The sequence below is a fragment of the Rhipicephalus sanguineus genome, chromosome 8 (assembly GCF_013339695.2).
Source record: "Rhipicephalus sanguineus isolate Rsan-2018 chromosome 8, BIME_Rsan_1.4, whole genome shotgun sequence".
In the NCBI taxonomy this organism is placed as follows: domain Eukaryota; kingdom Metazoa; phylum Arthropoda; class Arachnida; order Ixodida; family Ixodidae; genus Rhipicephalus; species Rhipicephalus sanguineus.
Window position 1 is genome coordinate 61062037 of NC_051183.1, and position 20933 is coordinate 61082969.

Consider the following 20933-nt stretch of genomic DNA (forward strand, 5'->3'; position numbering starts at 1 on the left):
TTCCTGAATCTTTTCGTTTTTTTTGTTTGTTTCTTGGTATCGGTTCCACTAACAACGTCAGGTGCCTTTATTCTTACTACTCCGGTGTTTTGGCAGTTGTAGAAAAAAATATAATAAAATGCAGTGTTGTTTCATTGATAATACTTGAAAGATTAACATAGTGACTAAAATTTCTTTGGTTCAAGATAAAATAACACGTATAGTATTTTTATAGGAGGAGAGAGATGCAAGATTAATGATGTTCTGTAGATGTGACCCTGCCCTACTGATACGTTCTCTATGCTATTTTAAAATTAGATGGGATTTACAATAAGTCTAAAAAGAAATGTACGTGTTTCGTGTGTAATTCAGTCAGTACGAGTCGTACAGAATATACACGAAATTATTGGCATGGCAGACGAAATGTTTCGGTAGGGCGGTTGAGCGCATGGTTCGGTACTTGAGGTGCCGGGCTATAGCTATACTGTAAAATGAGCCCATAGACACATGAATAGCATATGCAATCACAAACGCAAATACACAAAAGAGTTATTCAACTCGATTAATGTGGAGATCAGCGCCCTCATCCTTCATAACTGTTTTTTAAAGCTCCAGTTTCAACTGTTGCGGTTGGTCTCGCCAGCGTTTATCCACCGCCATGTCTACCCTATGGGAAATTGGTGGAACATCCATTTTAATAATCCACCATTACGATGGAATGTCTACCATCATGATGGTGGGTATTGTAGTAGACAAGGAACAGGTGAGTGATGCTGTGTTCTACTCCGAGCAGGTGAGAAACCTATACCTCTGCGTCCACCTGAGTACTCTGAGCCGGGACCGACAAGAAGCAGATAATGAAATCAACAGATGCACACGGCAGGCGTCTCCTCTGACCCAGAGAAGGCGTTTAGCGTGTGCGCCTGTTCCTGTGAACTGATGCTTCCTTCAGAGCCCCCCCCCCCCCCCCCCCCGTTCAGGGTTATCAACTCCACGCAGACGCAAACGTTTCCCATTTGTTCAGGGTGGTAGGAAGGACGGTTTAATCCGCAATAATTGTGCATTGAGCGAAGCCTACAGCAACACCTACGTTTACTCCACCGTGTCCACTACAATACCCATCATTATGATAAAGAAAATTCTGTCATAACGGTGGATTACGGTAAGAGATGATGGACAAATTTTCTATTGGCTAACCGTTAAAATCATCACAACTATAACCCCGCTGGCGGCTATGAAACCTCAAGCATAAACTTCGTTAGCGCACTGCGACACGTCCCACAATTAAGCACGAAAATTATCCCCCTAATTTGATTTTACAAGTCCACGCCAGCAAAAAAAAAGACAATTTTTTAGTACCACAGTTGCACCGGTACAACTGCGCTACAACAGGCGAGGGCCGTACGAAACTTTAGCGTTGCATGCTGCGGAAGCAAGGCACGACGCTTCTGTTTTCTGCAGGAATTTGTCTTGTTGATACAAGATAACTGGGGCTGCTGTATAGTTCTCAAGCATTTTGCGCGTTATAGAATATTCAAATCTGCACTGTGTAAATGAAGAGGTCATTCGGGACTAACGTCATGCTTATAGGGGCCCTGAACCACTTTTCCAAGAAATGACAGACGGCGCGTTCCAATACGTGAGTACAGCGCAATTTGCAGAGTGGCGAAACCAAGTTGTGCACTGCATAGAACTAGGTGTACGGGAGGCAATCAGGTATCTTGTCGGTTGGCATCAGCCGGGGCCAGCTGACATAAGATAGGGGGCAATAAGAGATGGCTGTGAACAGCGTTTGGACTGGAGTGAGCGCAGGATAAGTTAATGTTCTCGATTACGCTTTTCGAGTCCCCTCACTGCTCGAGCGCTGTTTTCACGAGGTGTTGTAGTTTAGGCCTCAGCGTTTGGACTGGAGTGAGCGCAGGATAAGTTAATGTTCTCGATTACGCTTTTCGAGTCGCCTCACTGCTCGAGCGCTGTTTTCACGAGGTGTTGTAGTTTAGGCCTCCAGGCTGTATTCACGGCGTCAACATCTCTCGCGGCAAGGCTGGCAGGTCTGCGGCCAATGGGTTTTCCTGCGAGGACGTGTGGACAGCGGGAGGGAGCGCAGTCGACAGCAAGCGTCGCGGATCACCGGAGAAGATTGATCGCGCGGCCCTTCCACGCCTGTGAACGAGGAGCGGCGTATTTGCGTTTCTCGTCACTTGCTTTCAGGGGACGGGATTGTTCGATTGTTCCATCTTGTTCAGCGCACCGTCGCGCGAGCCGACAGGGATAAGGGGAGTCAGGACAGCGACCCGTCGAGGACACGCCGGCTTAATCGAAAGCTCGCGTTGCGGAAAATGGCACGTCCTTCGCACACCGCCGAATGATTGAAGAATTGCGCCGACGAGACAAAGTCAACAAAGGGAAATCGGGATTGTCTTCTGTAATGGAGGGCCCTTGGGCAGTGGAATAGGTTATGTGATATGTTTAGCGTGCTGCATCTCTCAGCCGCCCTGCTCAGCGCAGGATTGGTTGGTAGAATTGAACAAGGGGATAGTCTGCGTTTTTCTTTTTTTTTTCCGTATATGCAGTTTTATTATTTTGTTGCTGTTCCTTTTTTCTTGTTTCAAAAGCTCCTCCTTAGGCAGTGTAGACAAGTGTGTCAAAAATGCAGCAACGAACGTTGTTCTTCCAGAATCGCTTTTTATTTGCTTGTTATTTGCTTGCAGCCAACATTAGATTCACTGACTTCTAAGATGGACTAGTTCAAAGTAGGTCGATGTTTCTTACAGGAAAACGCTAGGTAAGTGAACGTAGGTAACCGAAGAAGTCGCCAACCCTGCACTTATTTAACTATCACACAGCGCCGATATTCGTCAGAACAGGCACTGTTCCGCGGACGTCAAGCCTCTTATGTTGCTGTAATTACGACAAGCAAGCGATTTGATATCAGGGTGGTTATCGCCTGTATAAGTCGTTTATTATGTGGCAGTGGCCTGTTCGCTCTCTTCTAGGCAGATTGAACGCTCCTATAACGGCCGTTCCAATCGTTATGATTTTCACGAGTGACCTACAGTGTTCCACACATAATCGAACTTCTTGATACGCCTCAGCATGTTTGTGCTTGTTCTACAATGACCATCTTAAGCGTGATGTTACAGTTCTGCATAAGTATGCAGGAAAGTGAAAGCCGCACTAGCCACAGGGAACCAGCTGTAGAGCCTGGCAATGATATTTCAATTTGCGGATATGTACAGTGCGCCCGTGCTCATCATGAATGTCTTCTGTTCAGGAGTACATTTAACGGCTACATTACCTACTGCAGCCCGTCGCACAATGTACAAAGCTGCTCAGCTTTTTGCAGCTTGTTTAAGGACACCATACTTGCACAAATGGCTGTGGCCTCCATTCGCACTTCTAGTGATAGGCAAGCAAGCAAGAACACGGGGAAGGAGGAAACTTGAAGTGATGGAAAACTGTTGAAGGATAAATGTCGCTGAAGCCGAAGTTTTGACAAGAGGACATCTCTTCGTCAGGGACAAAGACAAGCCATTCTGTGATAGACAAGTGATACACGGCGTGTAAGAATAGTCACCGGCGTGTATTGGGAGCCTCTCTGGCTTTTTTTTTTCTCACACTCTTCTCCATTATCTTTAAACCTTTCCCTTCGCTGTTCGGCAGTGTTTGAAAGCGCACAAAAATCTCCTCTCTATGTATTTCTCGCTAGATAAAGCATGTGTAGTACGATGTAGCTAACTCTGCAATCTCTTTTTCCAAATGTCTGAACGCAGGTAAGACAAAGTGGAGACCACCTCTCTTCTGCAGCGAAGGATTATCCTCAGTGCAGCGAGGACAACTCGAACAAGTGAATATGGCGGCCATGTTCGCTCCGACGCCATTCTGGTTGACTCCCGGCCAAGTGGTTACCTAAGAAACGCTGAAGACTTCGGCGAACAGAAGGCGCGCTAGGCGTCAGTAGTGTGCGGTGCTGGCCGGAAATGACGAACAAAGTTCCCGGTGACCAGTTGCTGCCCGTTATGGACGCCGGGCTAAGACCGGAGCCGCAACATCAGTACGAAATGGAGGGCAAGGCGTCTCTCTTGGGTTACTCGCCATTTTGCAGCCCGATGGTCGATGACCGCAACTCATACGCCAGGTAAGCTTGGAAAGCTTGCTGTACAATTTCTTTGTTTTCTACTTCTTAGCTATTTGTCCTGTGATTCGAGGTTGGAGGAATAACAGAAACAGCGGTACCTTCATTCGATACACAGCGAACACTTTTGATGTCCTCGCCGAGAAAACTGTGACACCTCAGCGAACATTGATTTTATTTATGGACATTTCATTTGTGTGAATATTTGCGTTTTGTAAACATTTGTGCTGAGTGGATACCTTATTGAACTGAAGAATTAGGACTAAGTGTGTGAGTATTCTTCTATATGCTTTTGTATGATGTTGTGCTTGTTCCCAATTTTGCGACGGCTACTATTACGCAATAGAAGAGGCGCAGTGGTACCAACCTCTCCTTGTGTACATTTAATAAAAAAAGACATGAAACGCTGACAGGTCCAAAATGACCATCCAAATTACCCGATTACTTCGTGACATTGCGAGGTTCACCTCTGCTTGCGAAAGCACCTTGTCTCGGACTCAGAAAAGTAAACGTGGTACCATTCTGCACTTGAATATCTTCTACAGACCAACATCATGGAAACTGAAGCCTAGTAACGTGTCACACAAATTCATATTACAAATTATTTTTTATCATTTGACGCTATCTTAATCGTACGGCTGAAGTAAACGGATTACCGAAATCAGAAATGCTCTTTTATGAAATGTCAGCTCCAATAGATGAAAGTTACATTCTGCACCACACTGCAAGAACCACGACGTAGGTACCAACGACCTAAATCATTACGACGAATGAGAGACATCGGTTCTGATCAGGTAACACAAAAATGAAACCCAAGTTTCGTTTATCTAACTTTATATTGAGTGAGAGGACTTCCAACAACACGTGTGTTTAAGCACTTCCTAAATTATTAAAATTATTCACAAGCTCCCCAGAAGGACCAAGAGCTGTTCCTTGATTAATGAGCGGTTAAATCTTTTATGAATGAATCGCGTGGTCACATGACGTTGTCCGACGCACTGTTCGAGGAAAAATATCAGTTGCTAATATTGAGAACACATGAAGCTTCAATTTGTTTCTTATTTCCGTGGCAGACGGTGTAATGAGGACGTTGTTCATCCATATCCCAGCCGTTGCAAGTCGTTTTGGGCCCTCCTTTACTTCTATTGAACCCATAATCTACTTTAATAAGGAAACTGTAACTAACGCCCCTGCGTGTTTCTTGACTTTGTTATGTGTTTTATGCCTGTGCCCAACGAAAAAAGCTCCATAGATCAGTTGCCATTATTCCGTTGGTAATCGAAAAAGCTACTCAATCACTCGGATTATTATATTATGTAGGGGTGGTAACATACTTGCTTCTAGAAATATCACACTGTCTGCTCACGCTCCAGAATAAGGCGGAAAACGTCCTTATTTTTCAGATCTGTGCCCCAATTTATCTGTCGCGAACATGCGCGTGACATTTGGAATATGAATTGGCTTTCTCTTCATTTCTGCCATTGAAACAATGATTACAGTTAAAGTCAACGTTATTTCAAAACAACGTTTTAATAGAAGTAGCCAGGCCCGAAGGCCTGAAGTAGTCAGTTGTCGTGTCATTGGCTGTTACCGTCATTTCAGGGTTACGAAGCTTCCCACGAATCAAGTGCATTGTATTCCAACCTATGCCACTGCCTTTGTAAATGCGCCCATTGTGATTTGAACTACACTGACTGTGCGTATTGATGTTTGTCACTTCGCAGCCCAGTTGTGGAAGATAAGCCAGGTATCAGGTAACAGGTAGTGTAGCAATGCTTGTAGAGATTGCAGCGCTGTAGTGATATCGTAGTTCACAGAGTCTAGGCCGCTTGCTCATTCTTTAATAAACTAGTTATCTACACAATTCATTTTTCATTCCGCAGCCTGATGCTGGAGAAGAAGGCCTCGGCCAGGTAAAGCACAGAGTAGCAAAAAATACCGTTTAAGGTCAGTGCAGCATATCCGACCACGTAAGATGCAGCTGCCATTAACTTTCTCTCGTTGTCTGCACTTATTACTTACCATATGAAGCTTAACTTGCCAAATATAGCATCTTGAGTGTTTTTTTACGTTCTAGATTTTGAATTATTACTTCAAACTTTGCGTATCACTAAAACTTTATATACCGGATGTCGCTGCCTTTGGACCCTGGTGGTGACGGGGCTAGTCAAGCTGTAGATATTGCGGATTTTACCCTGCTGTCATGACTATAAATGGCACATTTATGATGTTTAAAATGTACCGATGTGGCGACATAAACTAAATCTCAGATCTGAAGCTGCCCGCCAAGGGAGAACCTATTTGCCCTAAATAAGGGCCAGCTAGCTGCTGGCAGTGACACGCAAATGTAATAGCACACATAACTTCCCTTCCTTGAATTAGAATTAAAATCGTTAATTTCAATTATCGCGTTCGTTATGACTAAAATGCAAATATACAGCTTTTTTCTAAGCAATGTATAAGCCAAGAAATGTTTCTAAGTGCGCTGCTCAGTTCGGGCCTGGACAAGCAACTCTGGGCGATCCAGCAGGCCGAGGAAGCTGCTCGGGGACACGGTGTCTCCGTTAGCTCCTAGGTGGGAGCACAGCCCAGCAATCTGCCGGAAATGAATGAAAGCTTCTTCTTCTTCTTCTATACCGAAAAGGGGGTTAAATGCAGTATCGCGAACGCAAGAAACGTTTGTAGTGTTTCTATGCTAGTAATATGCACAAAAATTGTTCAAGTGTAATAGTGATGGGTTGCCTTCTGGCTAATACGTTTACATTCGAGGCTGTCACCTTTCCCTGCACATGACTGGGAGGTCAGAGAACACTCGCGATTAGACAAGCCGCAGTTAAACACTCCGTATATATATACGTTCTACAAGTTTTACGCGCTGTAATACCTGACCTATGCCAGAGTGCAGGTGATAGCTGCTAATCTATGATGTGTCCACATCAACTAGCGTGGTGCATGCCTCGATAGCTGTTAAGATTATTTTATTCAGTTTTTTTTTCTGTTCTGCCATTTAATTTATAAAGTAAAGGTAGTAAAAAGGAAGAATTCATTTATACCCACCAATGATTTTATCCCACCGCTTAATGTAAATGTACTTGCCCTGGGGCACATAATCTTCAGTAAAGGTGCGAAATACCCTCTGCTTACATAGCCTTTGCATACGATTGTAATGAAATAGTTAAGGACCAACCTAGAATACGTATTGCCTTATTCACATTATATCTTGTACATGTCCAGCATGTAAGCCACCTCCATGCTAACTCCAGTTGCCTTGCCCTCCACTGAAGTGGGCGAAGGTAAATCAAAACTTCAGAAAAAGTGAAACTATTAGCATTCCTTTCTCTTTTTCTGTGTACTTTCCCTAAAGGAGTATCCGCCCCTATAACATTTGAAGACCGCCGAGTGTTTAACTCACTGGTGGCCATTTAATAGGGGCGAAGCAATTTAGGGTCTCGGCGTGTCGGCGTGCATCGCGCATCGTCGTCTGCTGTCGCATGTGCATTGTCACCTGCTCCATTTGCTTGAGCACAACACATTGCGCCACCGCCTCAGCGCTCGTCGTGTGGCGAACAGAGCGAGCAGCACGCGTTGACTATGAAAACGCTCTTTTACGATGAACGCTGAACTACCAGCTCGCGGGGAACGAGAACGCGCGCTCGCCCGCGAGAGACAACGCCGACGCAGGCAGCGCCTGCTAGCCACTTTCTTGATTAGAAAAACCGACTGCTCGTGCTGCACAACCGTTCATCGGCCATCCCTTGACCTACAATGTAGTGCCAGTGAGCCATTTCTCTTGTTCGTAGTTGAACAATAAAAGTTCGCAGCGCGCACATTAAAAGCGGACTGTGGGTCTCTGTGTCTAGTCTTTTTTCGGTCTCTCATTGCCCATTAGCAGTTATTTTGCAGTGGGAAACACCGGAAGCACCCTTGCTACATGCTTCGCCCCTCCCAATTTTTTCTTTTGTCTAGGCTTAATAAAATGCGTGATATGAGATACGTTGCACCCTTACTTCAGCAGAACCCGTGAGAGAGCCTGAGTTCATTTTTAAATTTTGAAGACACCTCCCCGTGCGCTGCTTGAAAACAGAGAAATCGTTGCCCCTGCACAGGCTGGGAGGAATGGCTCAAAAGCATTCTTTTAAGAAACAAAATGGTGGAAAGTCGCATCTTCATGTAAAGCTTACGCTTTGGCCCTCCTAATTAAATCGCCAATTTGTTCCCGCGACATACATGCTTCGTACCACTGGAAGACTTGGCTGGTAAATTTGAAAGCCAGGCGGTAATGTGAACATCATTCTTTGGAACGACAGAAAGTTAAGCTAGTTGGTAGTGAGTTCGTTGTAGAAGAAGGCAAGGCTCCTGAACGTACGCAGACACACACACACACGCACGATATGTACGACAAACAACAGTGCGGTATCTTCCTCTTTTCATGTACCCGCGTTTGCGCGCGTTTCCTAAACGATAAAGCAGTATTTGGCTCGAAAACTGAGTTTTACTTTATCGCCTATTGAGCAGCGTTCGCCGCTTACGATTGTATGCCCTCGGTCGTCCTCAGCCGCATGTCACCAGATGCTTTGATCCGTACGACGCCATCAGAGGACGCTGCCCTCCATTCAATCTGTCAATAAATCAATCAACAATTTGCCTAGAGTTGCTAAATATGCTAACTTTAGGTAGCCCAGTAGCGCGTGTGTTCTACAAATAAAAATAAAAATTGTTAAAATTTTACGTCCCAAAACCACAATACGATTATGAGAGACGGCGTAGCGGACGGGGGCTCCGGTAATTCGGACCACCTGTAATTCATGAACGTGCACCTAAATCTAAGCAGTCGATTCAACACAGAAATTTGGGCTAGGCGGTGGGTGTAGAACTTGTGCATCATAGCAAATGCGACAGAACAAACACGGAAGAAAGAGACACGTAAACAGGACGAGCGCAAGACATCAACTGAAGGTTCACTGCCGTAAAACGATTGAAATGTATACAAAGATGCCCAGAACCCACCAAGGGGTGCAGACGGCGCTACTGCATGAGTATAGAAGCTGGTAAATGTGTGAGTATACCTTCACTGGCTTTGCATGCGAAAGAAACAGTTTATCTGAAACGACATTGCAGGTATCTGCGTTAGTAGCGCCGTCTGGACCTCTTGGTGGGTTCTGCGCATCTTTGTACATTTCAATCGTTTTATGGCGGTAAACCTTCAGTTGATGTCTAGCGCTCGTCCTGTTTACGTGTGTCTTTTTTCTGTGTTTGGTCTGTTGCGTTTGGTAAGATGAAAAGTTCTAAATCTAAGCTTTAGCATATCGCCTCCGTCGGAATGCGGCCGCCGCGACCGGGATAGCGCCAGGGTAGTGGCCGTTTTCCAAAAGCCACTGCCAACCGTGCATTGCAGAGATGCCGATGCACGGGCCAATTTCTGTAATTCCTGACGCCGCCGCTGCAGCGAACTAGATAGGCTTACTACGCATGTCCATCGGTGAAACGCCAGGCATGTCGCCTGCAAAAACAGAGTGCGGCTTCGCCACATAGCCATGATTGCTAACCAGGCAAGAAGGCGGACCTACTCGCAACCCTGCTACCGAAAGATGCAGTAACTCTACATTCGACCGGACGTCAGCGCCATATTGTTGGGCCAGGAGGAGAAGGAATGTCCGAATTCAAACTTGTTAGTAGATTCTCCAAATCTTCAAAAGCGCTCTGTAGCTCCTTGCTACCTTTGTGTCAATCGGTTGGCGGGTGTAGCCAAGCTGCAGATATGCAGCCTTTTCCTGCTATCCTCGCCATAGCAAGCGTATTCTACTTCCTAAGCCTAAAATTACAGCATCAGTACTTATGTGCTAATGCACTGATGCGGTGAAACAAGACAAAATTTCAAGAATCTTGAAATCTCAAAAAATTGGAGGCGACCTTGCTCCTTCAATTAGGTGTTCGGTAGTGGCACTGGCACCTGGGCGTTCGTGTGCCCATGTGGATCTCAGAGGCCACGTAGAAAGAAGCACGCTCTTCGCATCTGCGCCGCCAGGTGGCCCGACGATCCCAGCAGCCCTAAAGTCCCTGAAAAATAACTAAAGTAGTGCGATTCGTGTCAGTGTACAGGCGCCTCCTCACACGTGCGCTTTGTAGATTGCAGTTGAAGTTAGTTGAGCTGCGAAGCTCCCAGAGCATCTCTTGGCCGGAAAGAGAGGCTTGTGAAATTATTCCGCTAGAGCGCCCGAGGGCGCTGCAGTTCTAAGTGACGCAATTGGAAAAGTCCGCGAAATAAAGGGTATGAAAAAAAAATCTCGCCATATCCACGAATTCAATGATGATTGAGCAGCTGGCTCAGAGAAGATCGGGAAAACCCGTGAATCTTCCGTCTTCCGTACAAGTCCTCTACCATCATATGAAGAAGTGACACACATTGTTATATATACATATATACACAAGGTTTGATTATTTTCAATTTTATTGAACTATATACACAATTTACAATTATATACATATTGATGAAGCATATATACAAGAAACATCTAAGAGAGTCTGATTCTCCATTGTCGACACTTGCAGACGCAACGCTCCTAATGTTCTTTGAATTTGAAAACTGCCCTCGAGAAGCGCACGACAAAGTGGCCCTAAAAATAGCTGTCCGACGCTCGCCTGGCTGTCGACCGTGTTGCCCGCTCGCCCTGTGAGAATTAACGGCCAGGCTAGAGGGAAGACACGACGTGCGTAGCGTTCCTCTTCGCGTTCCACGACGTTTTGAATGGGTGGATGCAGGTTACGGCGCGGAACTTCGCCCCAGCTTAAGAACCCGGCAAGCCAGCTCCTAATAGCGATAAATGCGGCAATATAATGTATACCGAAGCAAGTGGCGTCTTTTCATAGTGTCTGACAGCATAAAATTTACGGGACATAATCTTTTAGTACGCAAAAGTGCTCGCTCCTGATGACAGCGCCACTGCAAACTCGGCGGCGGTAAGAAATCGCTAGAGTGGCGCACTAGATTTTTAGAAGGTTGTCCGAACCAACGTTACTAGAACAAACTCAGTTTAAAAGCTCCGCCGGTGAGGCGGTCCGCGTGGCGGTCGTGAGAATTAGTGGCGCTGCAGTCACGTCAAGCTCCCGCGTCAAGCTCCCGCGTCAAGCTCAGAGAAGACATTTATTCGATGTAATCGCACACTGAGATTTCATTTACCGAGTTCTCGTAAAATTTTCCGAGTTTGGGTGAGCGTCCCTTTAACCGCCGCGAAGACGTGTCTTCTAAACATTGCAAAGCATTGCTGATGTTTTTCGAGAAAGTGTTTTTCAATAAAATGTAGAAACATGAGTACTGTTTTTCTTGAACCTTTTTACGTACGAATAAGTACGCTTCTTTGTGCACTATAAAGGCTTTTACAAACGTGTTGGGTTGTTCTTGGTCTAGATAAAACGGCAGCGGCTAAAATTGTGGTGGTAGTTATAAAAATTACTCTGAAAACCCTCATTCGCTTAGAAACTCCTATGCTTGGAAGTTAAGCGCAATGCAGACAGCTCAAATATTGTCACAGGGTCGTGACGTCGACGAAGGCAGCAGTCAGCAGGTCCGAGATGAAACTCTTTATTTGGCCGAACTTGTGGCCAGAAACTGAAAGTCAAACTACAGCAATACACTGATAGCGGTGAACAGAGCGTCGACCGTCCATCAACTGACAAGTAGTCAAGCGCGTCGGCTTTTATACAGGCGCTATCAAACTTTCCAGCGATATCGCTGGTGGCGGCGTTATCTCTCGACAAAGCTGGAACATTCGCATACAGCGCGCAATCTTACCAAAACGATCTATTACTATCGCGAAGCTTCTCGAACACTGCTTCGCGGACAGCGTCGAGCGTTGATAACCATCCTTGCTGGTCAAACCCGAATACATCAAAATAAAACAAGAAGTGGGCGTGGCAATATAGACCGAACATCGATTCTTAGCCAATCAATGAACAACACACGCGGGCCAATGCATACAGACGACCTTATGCATATCCACATAAGTATCCACCTAACTAGTAGAATAAGAAAGTTGCGCAACTGCACGGCGGACCGCAGCGTTATGCCGTGGCAGCAGACGACGCGCCGATAGTGGCGCAAGACGGAACTGCAGCGCCGCTAGTTCTCGCGACCGCCGTTCGGACCACCCTCCTCCGCTGGCGGAGATACGGAGCTTTGAAACTGAGTTTGTTCTAGTAACGTTGGTCCGAACGCTATCTTGTTCGTCCTCGTCTGGGTTGTTTACTTGATGGGTGCACGGTGCGTGGTCGACCGCGCTTGAGTCAGTTCGTACTGTGGTTCTGGATGCTTCAGGATGCCGACCTACTGTGCCAGTGGCACCAACCACAGGTACAACAGCAGAAAGAAGAGGTTTTCACTACAGCGGGTAAAATCTGTAGCTTCCCGGAGGACACCCTAGAGGCGTTGCTGCAGCTGCTAGGAGAGGAGGCAGAGGCGAAGGGACGCAGTTGGCGCTACTTTATATTTTCAGGCACTTTAAGCAGCCCACAAGAAAACCGTCTGTGTGTTCAGAAAAAGTGTTACACGATTAGGAGTACTTCGTACAGCACTACTGGAGAGCATCAAGCCGTCCCAGACACCAACCGAAGGTAACCTTCCTCTTTTAAGCAACTGCTCCAGTTAATGCAAGTTGTCATTCGTGGTCGTCAACCATGCATCGTTTGTCAGTACGACCACTGCACAAGCACCGGTTAACGATCCTATTCTCTACAAGATTACGGAATAAATTAACAAGAGCTACACAGGTACTTTCACTACAACGATTATGCAGGGCTATGCACTCCGTTAATTTATTATAGCTACGAACTTTCGTGATGCGTGCGTAGTCGCATCAAAAATCATCTGTGTTGAATCCTGAAAATCGTCCCCCTTTTTTTTTAGTTGCACGAGCACAGAATAGCACGCTTGTTTTTCTGCCAAGCGCTTCCGGTTGAACACTTACTTCTGGTTTTCCGAATATTCGTGAAAAACGTCTTCTGTAATAAACACCAAAGATTATGGTTCAAATTATATTTAATACATATGATATCAAAGCATAGCCTGACTTAAGATGGGGGCTAACGGTCTGTATGAATAATTATTGAAAATAATAGATTGAATTCATTGAATGAGTATGATAACCTGCGATTTTTGCGGCACCTGGCGGAGAAGATCTCAACCACGCGCTTCTGTCTACGTGGTCTCTGTGATACTCTTCGGCAGCGGGCAAAAAACAAGGTTTACCAGAGGAATACACCTGAGCACACGAACGCCGACATGTGGGCACCAGTGCCAGACACCTAGTGGCGAATTCCACTGGGAGATCAAAGATTAAGTTCGGCTCCAGATTGGTTTTTAGGGGCGAAGCTCCTTATAGCGCCACCCGTTCGTCCCCGTCGTAGTAGTGTGTAACCAGTCTTAAAAACGGAGGGGGCGTGCACACATGAAGGCTCCCTAAAGACAATGCGCTGCGACAGTACGTGATATGTATCGCCCTCTCCTCTCCTACGCTTCCCCCTCTTTCTGCTCTCCTACTGTCCCCCCCCCCCCCTTTCTTGCCTCGCAGCGCAGCGGCGCCGACACAGGCAGCGTCGCGAGGCAGCGTCGCGGCAGTGTCTTGATTGAAAAAACCGACCGCTCGCGCTGCACAACCGTTCACTGACCACCCCTTATATATAGGCACTGGATTTTGACCTCCAAGGTAGTGCGTGTGTGCGATTTCTCCTGTGCGTGATTAAACAATGAAAATTCACAGCGTACATGTAAAATTAAAGTGAGCTGCAAGTCGTCATAACTCTCATCGAACCTTTTTATAGGCACCGTTCAGTCGAGTTTGCCAGTCTGACTGCAGCGCCAGAATACATAGCCTAGCGGATAAAAAAAGCAACCTTGAGACGGCCTCAATGAAATTGGAACGCGACGCGCGCGTTTCGCGCCCTGCATCTGTCGGCGGATTGAGGCCGGGATCCGTGGCCGGGATACATGGGGACGCGAGCACGCGTCTATTTTCTGCGAGCCCCTAACGGTGAATGTCGAAGACTTTGAGACGGGGCAGTGTGAGCAACGCAGCTCCATCTGGTCAGTGTGCGGTGCCTATAAACGCGCCCGATCTCACGTCGGTAATGATGTACTGGGCAGAATTCACGGAAGATTCACGGTTTACCGATGAACCTCCGCAGCTTCGCCCACTCATCATCATTCACTCCGTGGATATGCTGTGATTTTTTTTTAGGTTTCAAGCGCTCTATGCACTCGGGTTGTCGGCGTCTCCTGTCGTCGTAGCCGGTCACGATTCCTGTCGTCGCTCGTGACGGTAAAGCAAGTGGAGAATAAGAAAGCGTGTTCGCTCAGGAAAAGCTCGCGAGAACGCTCACTCGCCCGCGAGAGACAACGCCAAGTGCGCTTCTCCGAGTGGCACATAAGACGGCGCGTCGGCTCAGGAAAAGCCCAGTTTCTGCGATGGATGTTGCCTCCGACGCTGCCTACAGCACTGAGAGGACGCTGTCCTCCCATTGCTATCGACGTGTCCCTCTACGAAACACCGGTGCTTCGCACCTCCCCAGGTTTCAGGTCAGTGGAGCTGTTTATGCAACAACCGATTACTGTGCACAGTAGTCAACGTCTACAAGCAATGGACCACTGGAATTTTTTTTGGTGGGGGAGGAGCTTACTTGGAGGGCAAACGTGTCGATTACTGACCGTGTAACAACGTTCAGCAAAAAAAAATACATAAAAATTCAGAAGCGCTTGCCCTATTGCGAAAGTGGGGGAAGCGAAGCTTGCCAAGTGCCTGACGTTCGTTCTTTCTTTCCCGCTTTCTTTCTTTCTTCCTTTCTTTCTTTCTTTCTTCCTTTCTTTCAACCTTTCTTTCTTTCTTTCCTTCTTTCGTTCTTCCTTTCTTTCTTTCTTTCTTTCTTTCTTCCTTTCTTTCGTTCTTACTTTCTTTCTTTCTTTCTCTCTTTCTTTCTTCCTTTTTTTCTTTCTTTCTTTCGTCCTTTCCTTCCTTCTTAATTTCTTTCTTTCTTTCTTTCTTTCTTTCTCTCTTTCTTCATTTCTTTCTCTCTTTCTTTCTTTGTTCCTTTCGTTCTTTCTTTCGTTCTTACGTTCTTCCTTTCTTTCTTTCTTTCTTTCTTACTTTCTGTTTTTATTTCTTTCTCTCTTTCGTTCTTACTTTCTCTCTTTCTTTATTTCTTTCTCTCTTTCTTTCTTTCTTTCTTCCTTTATCTCTTTCTTTATTTCTTTCTCTCTTTCTTCCTTTCTTCCTTTCTTTCTTTCGTTGTTTATTTCGTTCTTACTTTCTTTCTTTATCTCTTTCTTCATTTCTTTCTCTCTTTCTTTCTTTCTTTCTTTCTGTTGCATTACGCAACGCTTCCTCCTAACTGTTGTCGTTCTCAATGCCAGGAATTGTACCGTCATGCACGCGCTTAACAGCGCAACATTTCTGTTACTACCGGCTACAACGGCGGTCATGCGTTCATATCCAGGCAACAATGAAATGTGGCAACGTGTAGTGACAAGTGACCTCGACAAAACATCGAATTGCCGTATCAGAAACGGTTGTACGCCGACATGCCCACGATCGAGAGAGCATCAATTATTTCAAAATGGCGTACACATATACAAACCTGACCGGCGCACCAACGAGTGCTGCATTCCTTCCCACTCGTCGCTTTTTTTTTTGCCGTTCTTTCTTTTCTTTCAGTCACGCCAACAACGGCAAGGACACTTGTGAGGCGATACAGGCTTCGCTTGAAAAATGAAGTGGGCTTAGAGAAAAGAGCGATGACACTCTACTATTTATTCTGCCATGAGAGAGAGCAAGAAGCTATCACTAACCGCAGCCCCACAGGCAGCGCATAAAGGGAAGTATACTCCGCTTCACACATCAGGTGAAATGCTGTGGAAGCTATGCAAGACGTTCGGTCAGCAATAACTTGGAAGACGCTTGAGCTTCGCTTTCAAGAGTAGAATGCGAAAGCCTAAATGGACCGTGTTCATATCGCCTTCCCAATCGCTAGAATAGCTTCGCTTCTCGGGGGACACTCGGAGGAAAGCCAAAGTGCGAGCGGAGCAGGAGCCTACGCGCGACGCGTCGCGACGGGCTTCAAGTGAAATACCTAAATATGAAAGCAACTGGATGCTCAGCGATACAGCTGCATAGTAACAGACGCATAACGGCGTTTGTTTCTTTGCAAGGCACTAAACACATTCATTCACTACTCACCGTGAAAATGAAAAGAAAATCTTATTCTGGTTGGCAACAAGGTTGAACTACTACTTAATATGAATCCGCCCACTGGAAGAAGTCTCGCTAGCTTCATGGCATTGCGACTGATATGTGTGTTTAGAAAAATTTATTATCACAGACGCTTCACATCAATAACAATTCAACGTAACATTTGCTTGCTAGACATACGTTTACGAGATTGACAAAACAAACTTCAGTTACATGGAACAAAACACGAAATGACGGAGGCAACACGTACAATCGATGATTCACATATGTATAAACACACACAAATTTGTCACAAAAGGATGGATATACATATGTACATTACATGGCAAACAAAAAGCACAAATAAAACGTGAATATGTACATTTTGCGTATTTACATGGTATTTCGGCCGGCACCAAAAGAGACATCAGCCTACCAGAACCAGGAAGGCCGAAAGACAAGCTTCACGCGTCTGTCACAGACCAACACAAAAGGGCAAGACCACTGCCTGAGGAATTCCTCCTCCCCGAGAAAGAAGAGCTCCTCTGACAGAACAGACAGAAGCTCCGAGTACAGTCTCTCTAGGATCGGGAAGAGAGCGCGACGGCGACGGCCTGCTGCAACCGCCTCGCAGCGGTTGCGCCAAAGACAGAAAGCACCGGCAACAACGAGAAGGCAGGCGAAGCGGCCTCGAGAACAACGCCCAGAAGAAACGAAGCGAGCTACTCCGAGCCCGCGAAATCCAGCATGCACGGCCCTCCAGAAAATACGAGCAATAACACATTGCTTCAGAACATGCTGATTTGTTTCCTGAAGGGAGCAGTTCGGGCATGTTGCGGACTGGACCATTCTCCACCGCTCGAGGCGGTCGAGAGTGGGAAGCACACCCCACCCCAGGCGCCACACGAAGTCCCGGAGGTGGCCAGGCAGAAAAGATGCCGTTAGCGCGCTCCAAGACACACGACTAGAGCGAGCACGGCGAGCCGGAGGAACTAACGGGAGCAACAAAGCAGCTGTTGTGTTAACAATAGGATTGTTTTGCACATCTACTCCAGGACAGGTCAACTGGACATGGCGAAAAAATGCAACAGCTGTTGCATAAAATGCAGGGAGTGTTATTGACTGAGGGCCCCTGTTAAGATGCATATTAGGCATCAAATGCCGGAGGTGAGTGCCCAGAAAGTAATACGCAAGAGTACGCGCGGGCGATTCTTCCCCTTGTACAAGGCGCAACAGGAAGCGCAGTGCCAGCAGCCGGCAGCGTATAGACACCGAAGGGAAAGCAAAGCCTCCCTGGGCGCGCTGCTGTCCTAGTGCCGCGCGAGAGACCAACTCAGTGCCACCTGACCAAAAAAAGGAACACAATGCCGACTGCAGCGATCGCACGATACGTAAAGGCGGCTGCACCACGTGACAGAGGTACCAAATACGACCGCAAAATACAGTCTGCGCAAGGTACCTTCGCTCGAGAAGCGGAAAGTCGAAATCCCGTGCGTCCTGAATTTTTTGTCTTACTTCTTCGAGAGCGGTTGACCAAACGGAGTCACAAATGCCATAGTGGGTGTATAATATACCTAAAATACGAAGGGACGTGGCCGGTTGAATAGGGTAAACGGAGCTAAGTCTGGAGTTTGGAGAGCCAATGAACAGATACCGGGATTTGGAGAAGTTCAGTACTGCACCTGAAATGTCACCGTACTCGAAGAATAAACGCAGGCTGTGTGAAACACTATCTTCATCTGAAAGGTACAGGGTTATGTCGTCAGCAAAAGCTGTCACTTTCACAACATTGCTGCCAGGAAGCGCAAGACCCCGTACGCGCGAATCCGCGTCTAAAGCACACAAGAATGGCTCAATGCTGAGGATAAATAGCACAGGAGACAATGGACATCCCTGACGAACCCCACGTGTAATGGGAAAGGCAGCACTTTCCCAACCATCCAGAACCAGTGTGCTTTTTATATGAGTGTAGGTATTCCTAATTAATTCCACAAATGAATTAGGAAAGCCGAAGGCTGTGAGCACGTTGAAGATATACGCATGCTCCAGTCGGTCAAATGCTTTATCCTGGTCCAAAGAAACAAGCAGACCACGCGCTGACCGCGACAGCGTATAGGCTATTACATCACGGGTGGTAAAGGACAAGCTGTGTATTTCTCGTCCAGGCACTGATGAAGCTTGGTGATTACCCACCAGTGAGTTTAAGAGAGCCCTCAAACGTTGAACGATTACCGTCGCGAAGATCTTATAGTCAACATTAAGGAGCGTGATAGGCCTCCAATCTTCAGGACTAACAGAGGAAGCGTCTCCTTTTGGGATAAGTATAATGCGGCCATCTCGAAAACTGGACGGAAAGACGCCATCATCAAAACACCGCCGGATAACCGCGGTAAAGGCAGCACCGATTTCATTCCAAAATGTCAAGTAAAACTCAACCGGAAAACCGTCTGGCCCGGGGGCCGTTCCACGTTTCATGGACTGCAGTGCGGCCTTTACCTCTTCGGGTGATGGAGGGGCATGCAGAGAATCAGCGGCTTCTTGAGAAATGCGGGGTAACCCCCTAAGCATGGGCGGTAATATGTCACAGTTTGTCTGCATGGTCGAACATGACATCGCTTCGAAATGCGCCAAGAAAAGAGACCGGTCACGCGTAGGAAGCGGCTGCGCAGGTGGTATCTGTGTGGTCATAGAGGGAGAGGGCTGCGACTGCCCAAAAAACGAATGCCTCGCATAGCGTAGTACTTCAGGATGTGCAGAGGGGTTGCGCCTACAGCGCCATGCTGCCGCCGCCAAAGACGAGGCAGCAATCAAGCGCTGGAAGCGTTCACGTAACTCACGCTGCCAAGCTCGCATCAGGGGAGACGCCGTTTCGGCCCGCAGGGCGATGCGCAACTTCGTTGCAGTAGCGGCCAGCTCCTCAGAAACGCGACGACGCAGCGAACGGCCTTGAACTGAACAGTGTAGACGCCACTGCGTTTTAAGAGCGTCCCAATCAGCTGGGCTAGATGTAGCGAGCGACAGCACGTATTGCACGTGACAAATCCGACCGTGAGCGCGCGTCTTGGAGGACGCGAACATCAAGGCGCCATGGTTTTTCCGAAAAAGAAAATGGAATTTTGAGCTCCAGGACAATAGGACGATGATCAGAGATGTACACGGGAGAAGGGGGAAAGGGCGGAACATGGAAATCGGAGACAAACGCCTCTAAGGCACGCGGAATATAAGCCCGGTCGAGCCTACTGGAGGACGGTCCGCGTCGCCATGTCCAAACAAAGGCATTGCCGTGCACGACATTGTGCGCATCCAATAATGAAAAGTGCTGAACAAGGCGGCACAACTCGCGTGAATTCCATGCAGGCCGACCCCAGCCAGGACCCTGTACATCGGTTCGCGTATTCAACACACAATTAAAGTCGCCAATTAAAATAACGTGACGACCGTCGAGAAAAAAACCATCCAGGTCCTTAAAAAAGTCATTAGACTGCCCGCCTTGTGCTGGCCCATACACGCATAGTATTCGTAATCTAAAAGCAAAGTAAACGCAGTCTAAAGCCAAAACCCTTCCCACGCCGTCGTAGAAAACGTGGTGATCCCTCAATAAAGCCCGATTAAATATGATAATTCCTACTCCCGTAAAACGAGATGTAGCGTAAGAGAAATAACAATCGAGGTTGAACTTTCGTTTGAAGGCCAGCACGTCGGATAGCGAGAAGAAATTGGTTTCCTGCAGGCACAAAACATCACAATTTGCAGCACGGGCTACACTAATCACTTCAGCCTGTTTTGCCGTACTGCGAAAACCTTGAACATTCAAAGAAATTATATTTAGTATAGCAGCCATAATGAAAAGCAAAGACTAACCTGGACGTATAGTTCTAGACGGTGTCAAGGAAAGTGTCCAGGGGACACTTTCTTAACCATGTCACGACTCACAGTTCGACCCTCCGGAAGAGGGTCGAGGTTTTTTGGGCCGTTGGGATTCAGAACGGCCATCGCTGACTTCATCCGAGCAAGAACCAGAAGTATGCCCACGCTTGACTTCACGTTGAGCTCCCATTTCGACGTCAAATTCACCAACACTAGACAGTCCGATGCTACTGTCCAGTCCCAGGCTGAAGCTGTCCTCCGAAGACGTGTCCTGTGGAGGTAGAGGCTGAGCCGCCGGTAAGCTTGGGTCCACATTCTCGATGGTAGCAGCACGTTCCATGTCTCCGCGGGCCGGTGTAAGTAGCTTTCGTGCAGGTGATTTTTTAGGTGCACGGCGCGACGCCGAAGCAGCGACGGCAGAGGTTGCGATATCCTCCTGAGCACCCGATGAACTGGCACCGTCGTTCCGTGAAGCAGATGTCCGAGGGGTAACACCAGCAGCAGCAGCCTCAGAGCCAGGCTCACTTGAACACGGAACATCAGAAAGCACAGGAGGATGAACGCAGACACCGTTATCCGGAGCGCGCGCTGCGTCGGCCAAAGCGCACGCTTCCTGCATCGGCGGGGAGGTCGACGCACATGGCGTCGCATCGACAATCAAGTCTTCATCTTGCGATTCGCTCGGCGGAACGTGAAGAGGCGAGGCCAACACAGTATCTGTCACCTCCTCTCTGTCCCCC

General features: G+C 47.2%; 1 protein-coding gene across 1 annotated transcript in view; it reads left to right on the forward strand.

The window, feature by feature from the left end:
* Positions 1 to 3756: 3756 nt before the first annotated feature.
* LOC119402008 (potassium voltage-gated channel subfamily KQT member 1) overlaps positions 3757 to 20933 on the forward strand; it is a 72901-nt gene continuing 55724 nt past the window's right edge. The window contains exon 1 of the mRNA XM_037669041.2: positions 3757 to 4117. Within this exon, the coding sequence (XP_037524969.1) occupies positions 3960 to 4117 (158 nt within the window). The 5' untranslated portion in view covers positions 3757 to 3959. The remainder of the gene's footprint in view (positions 4118 to 20933) is intronic.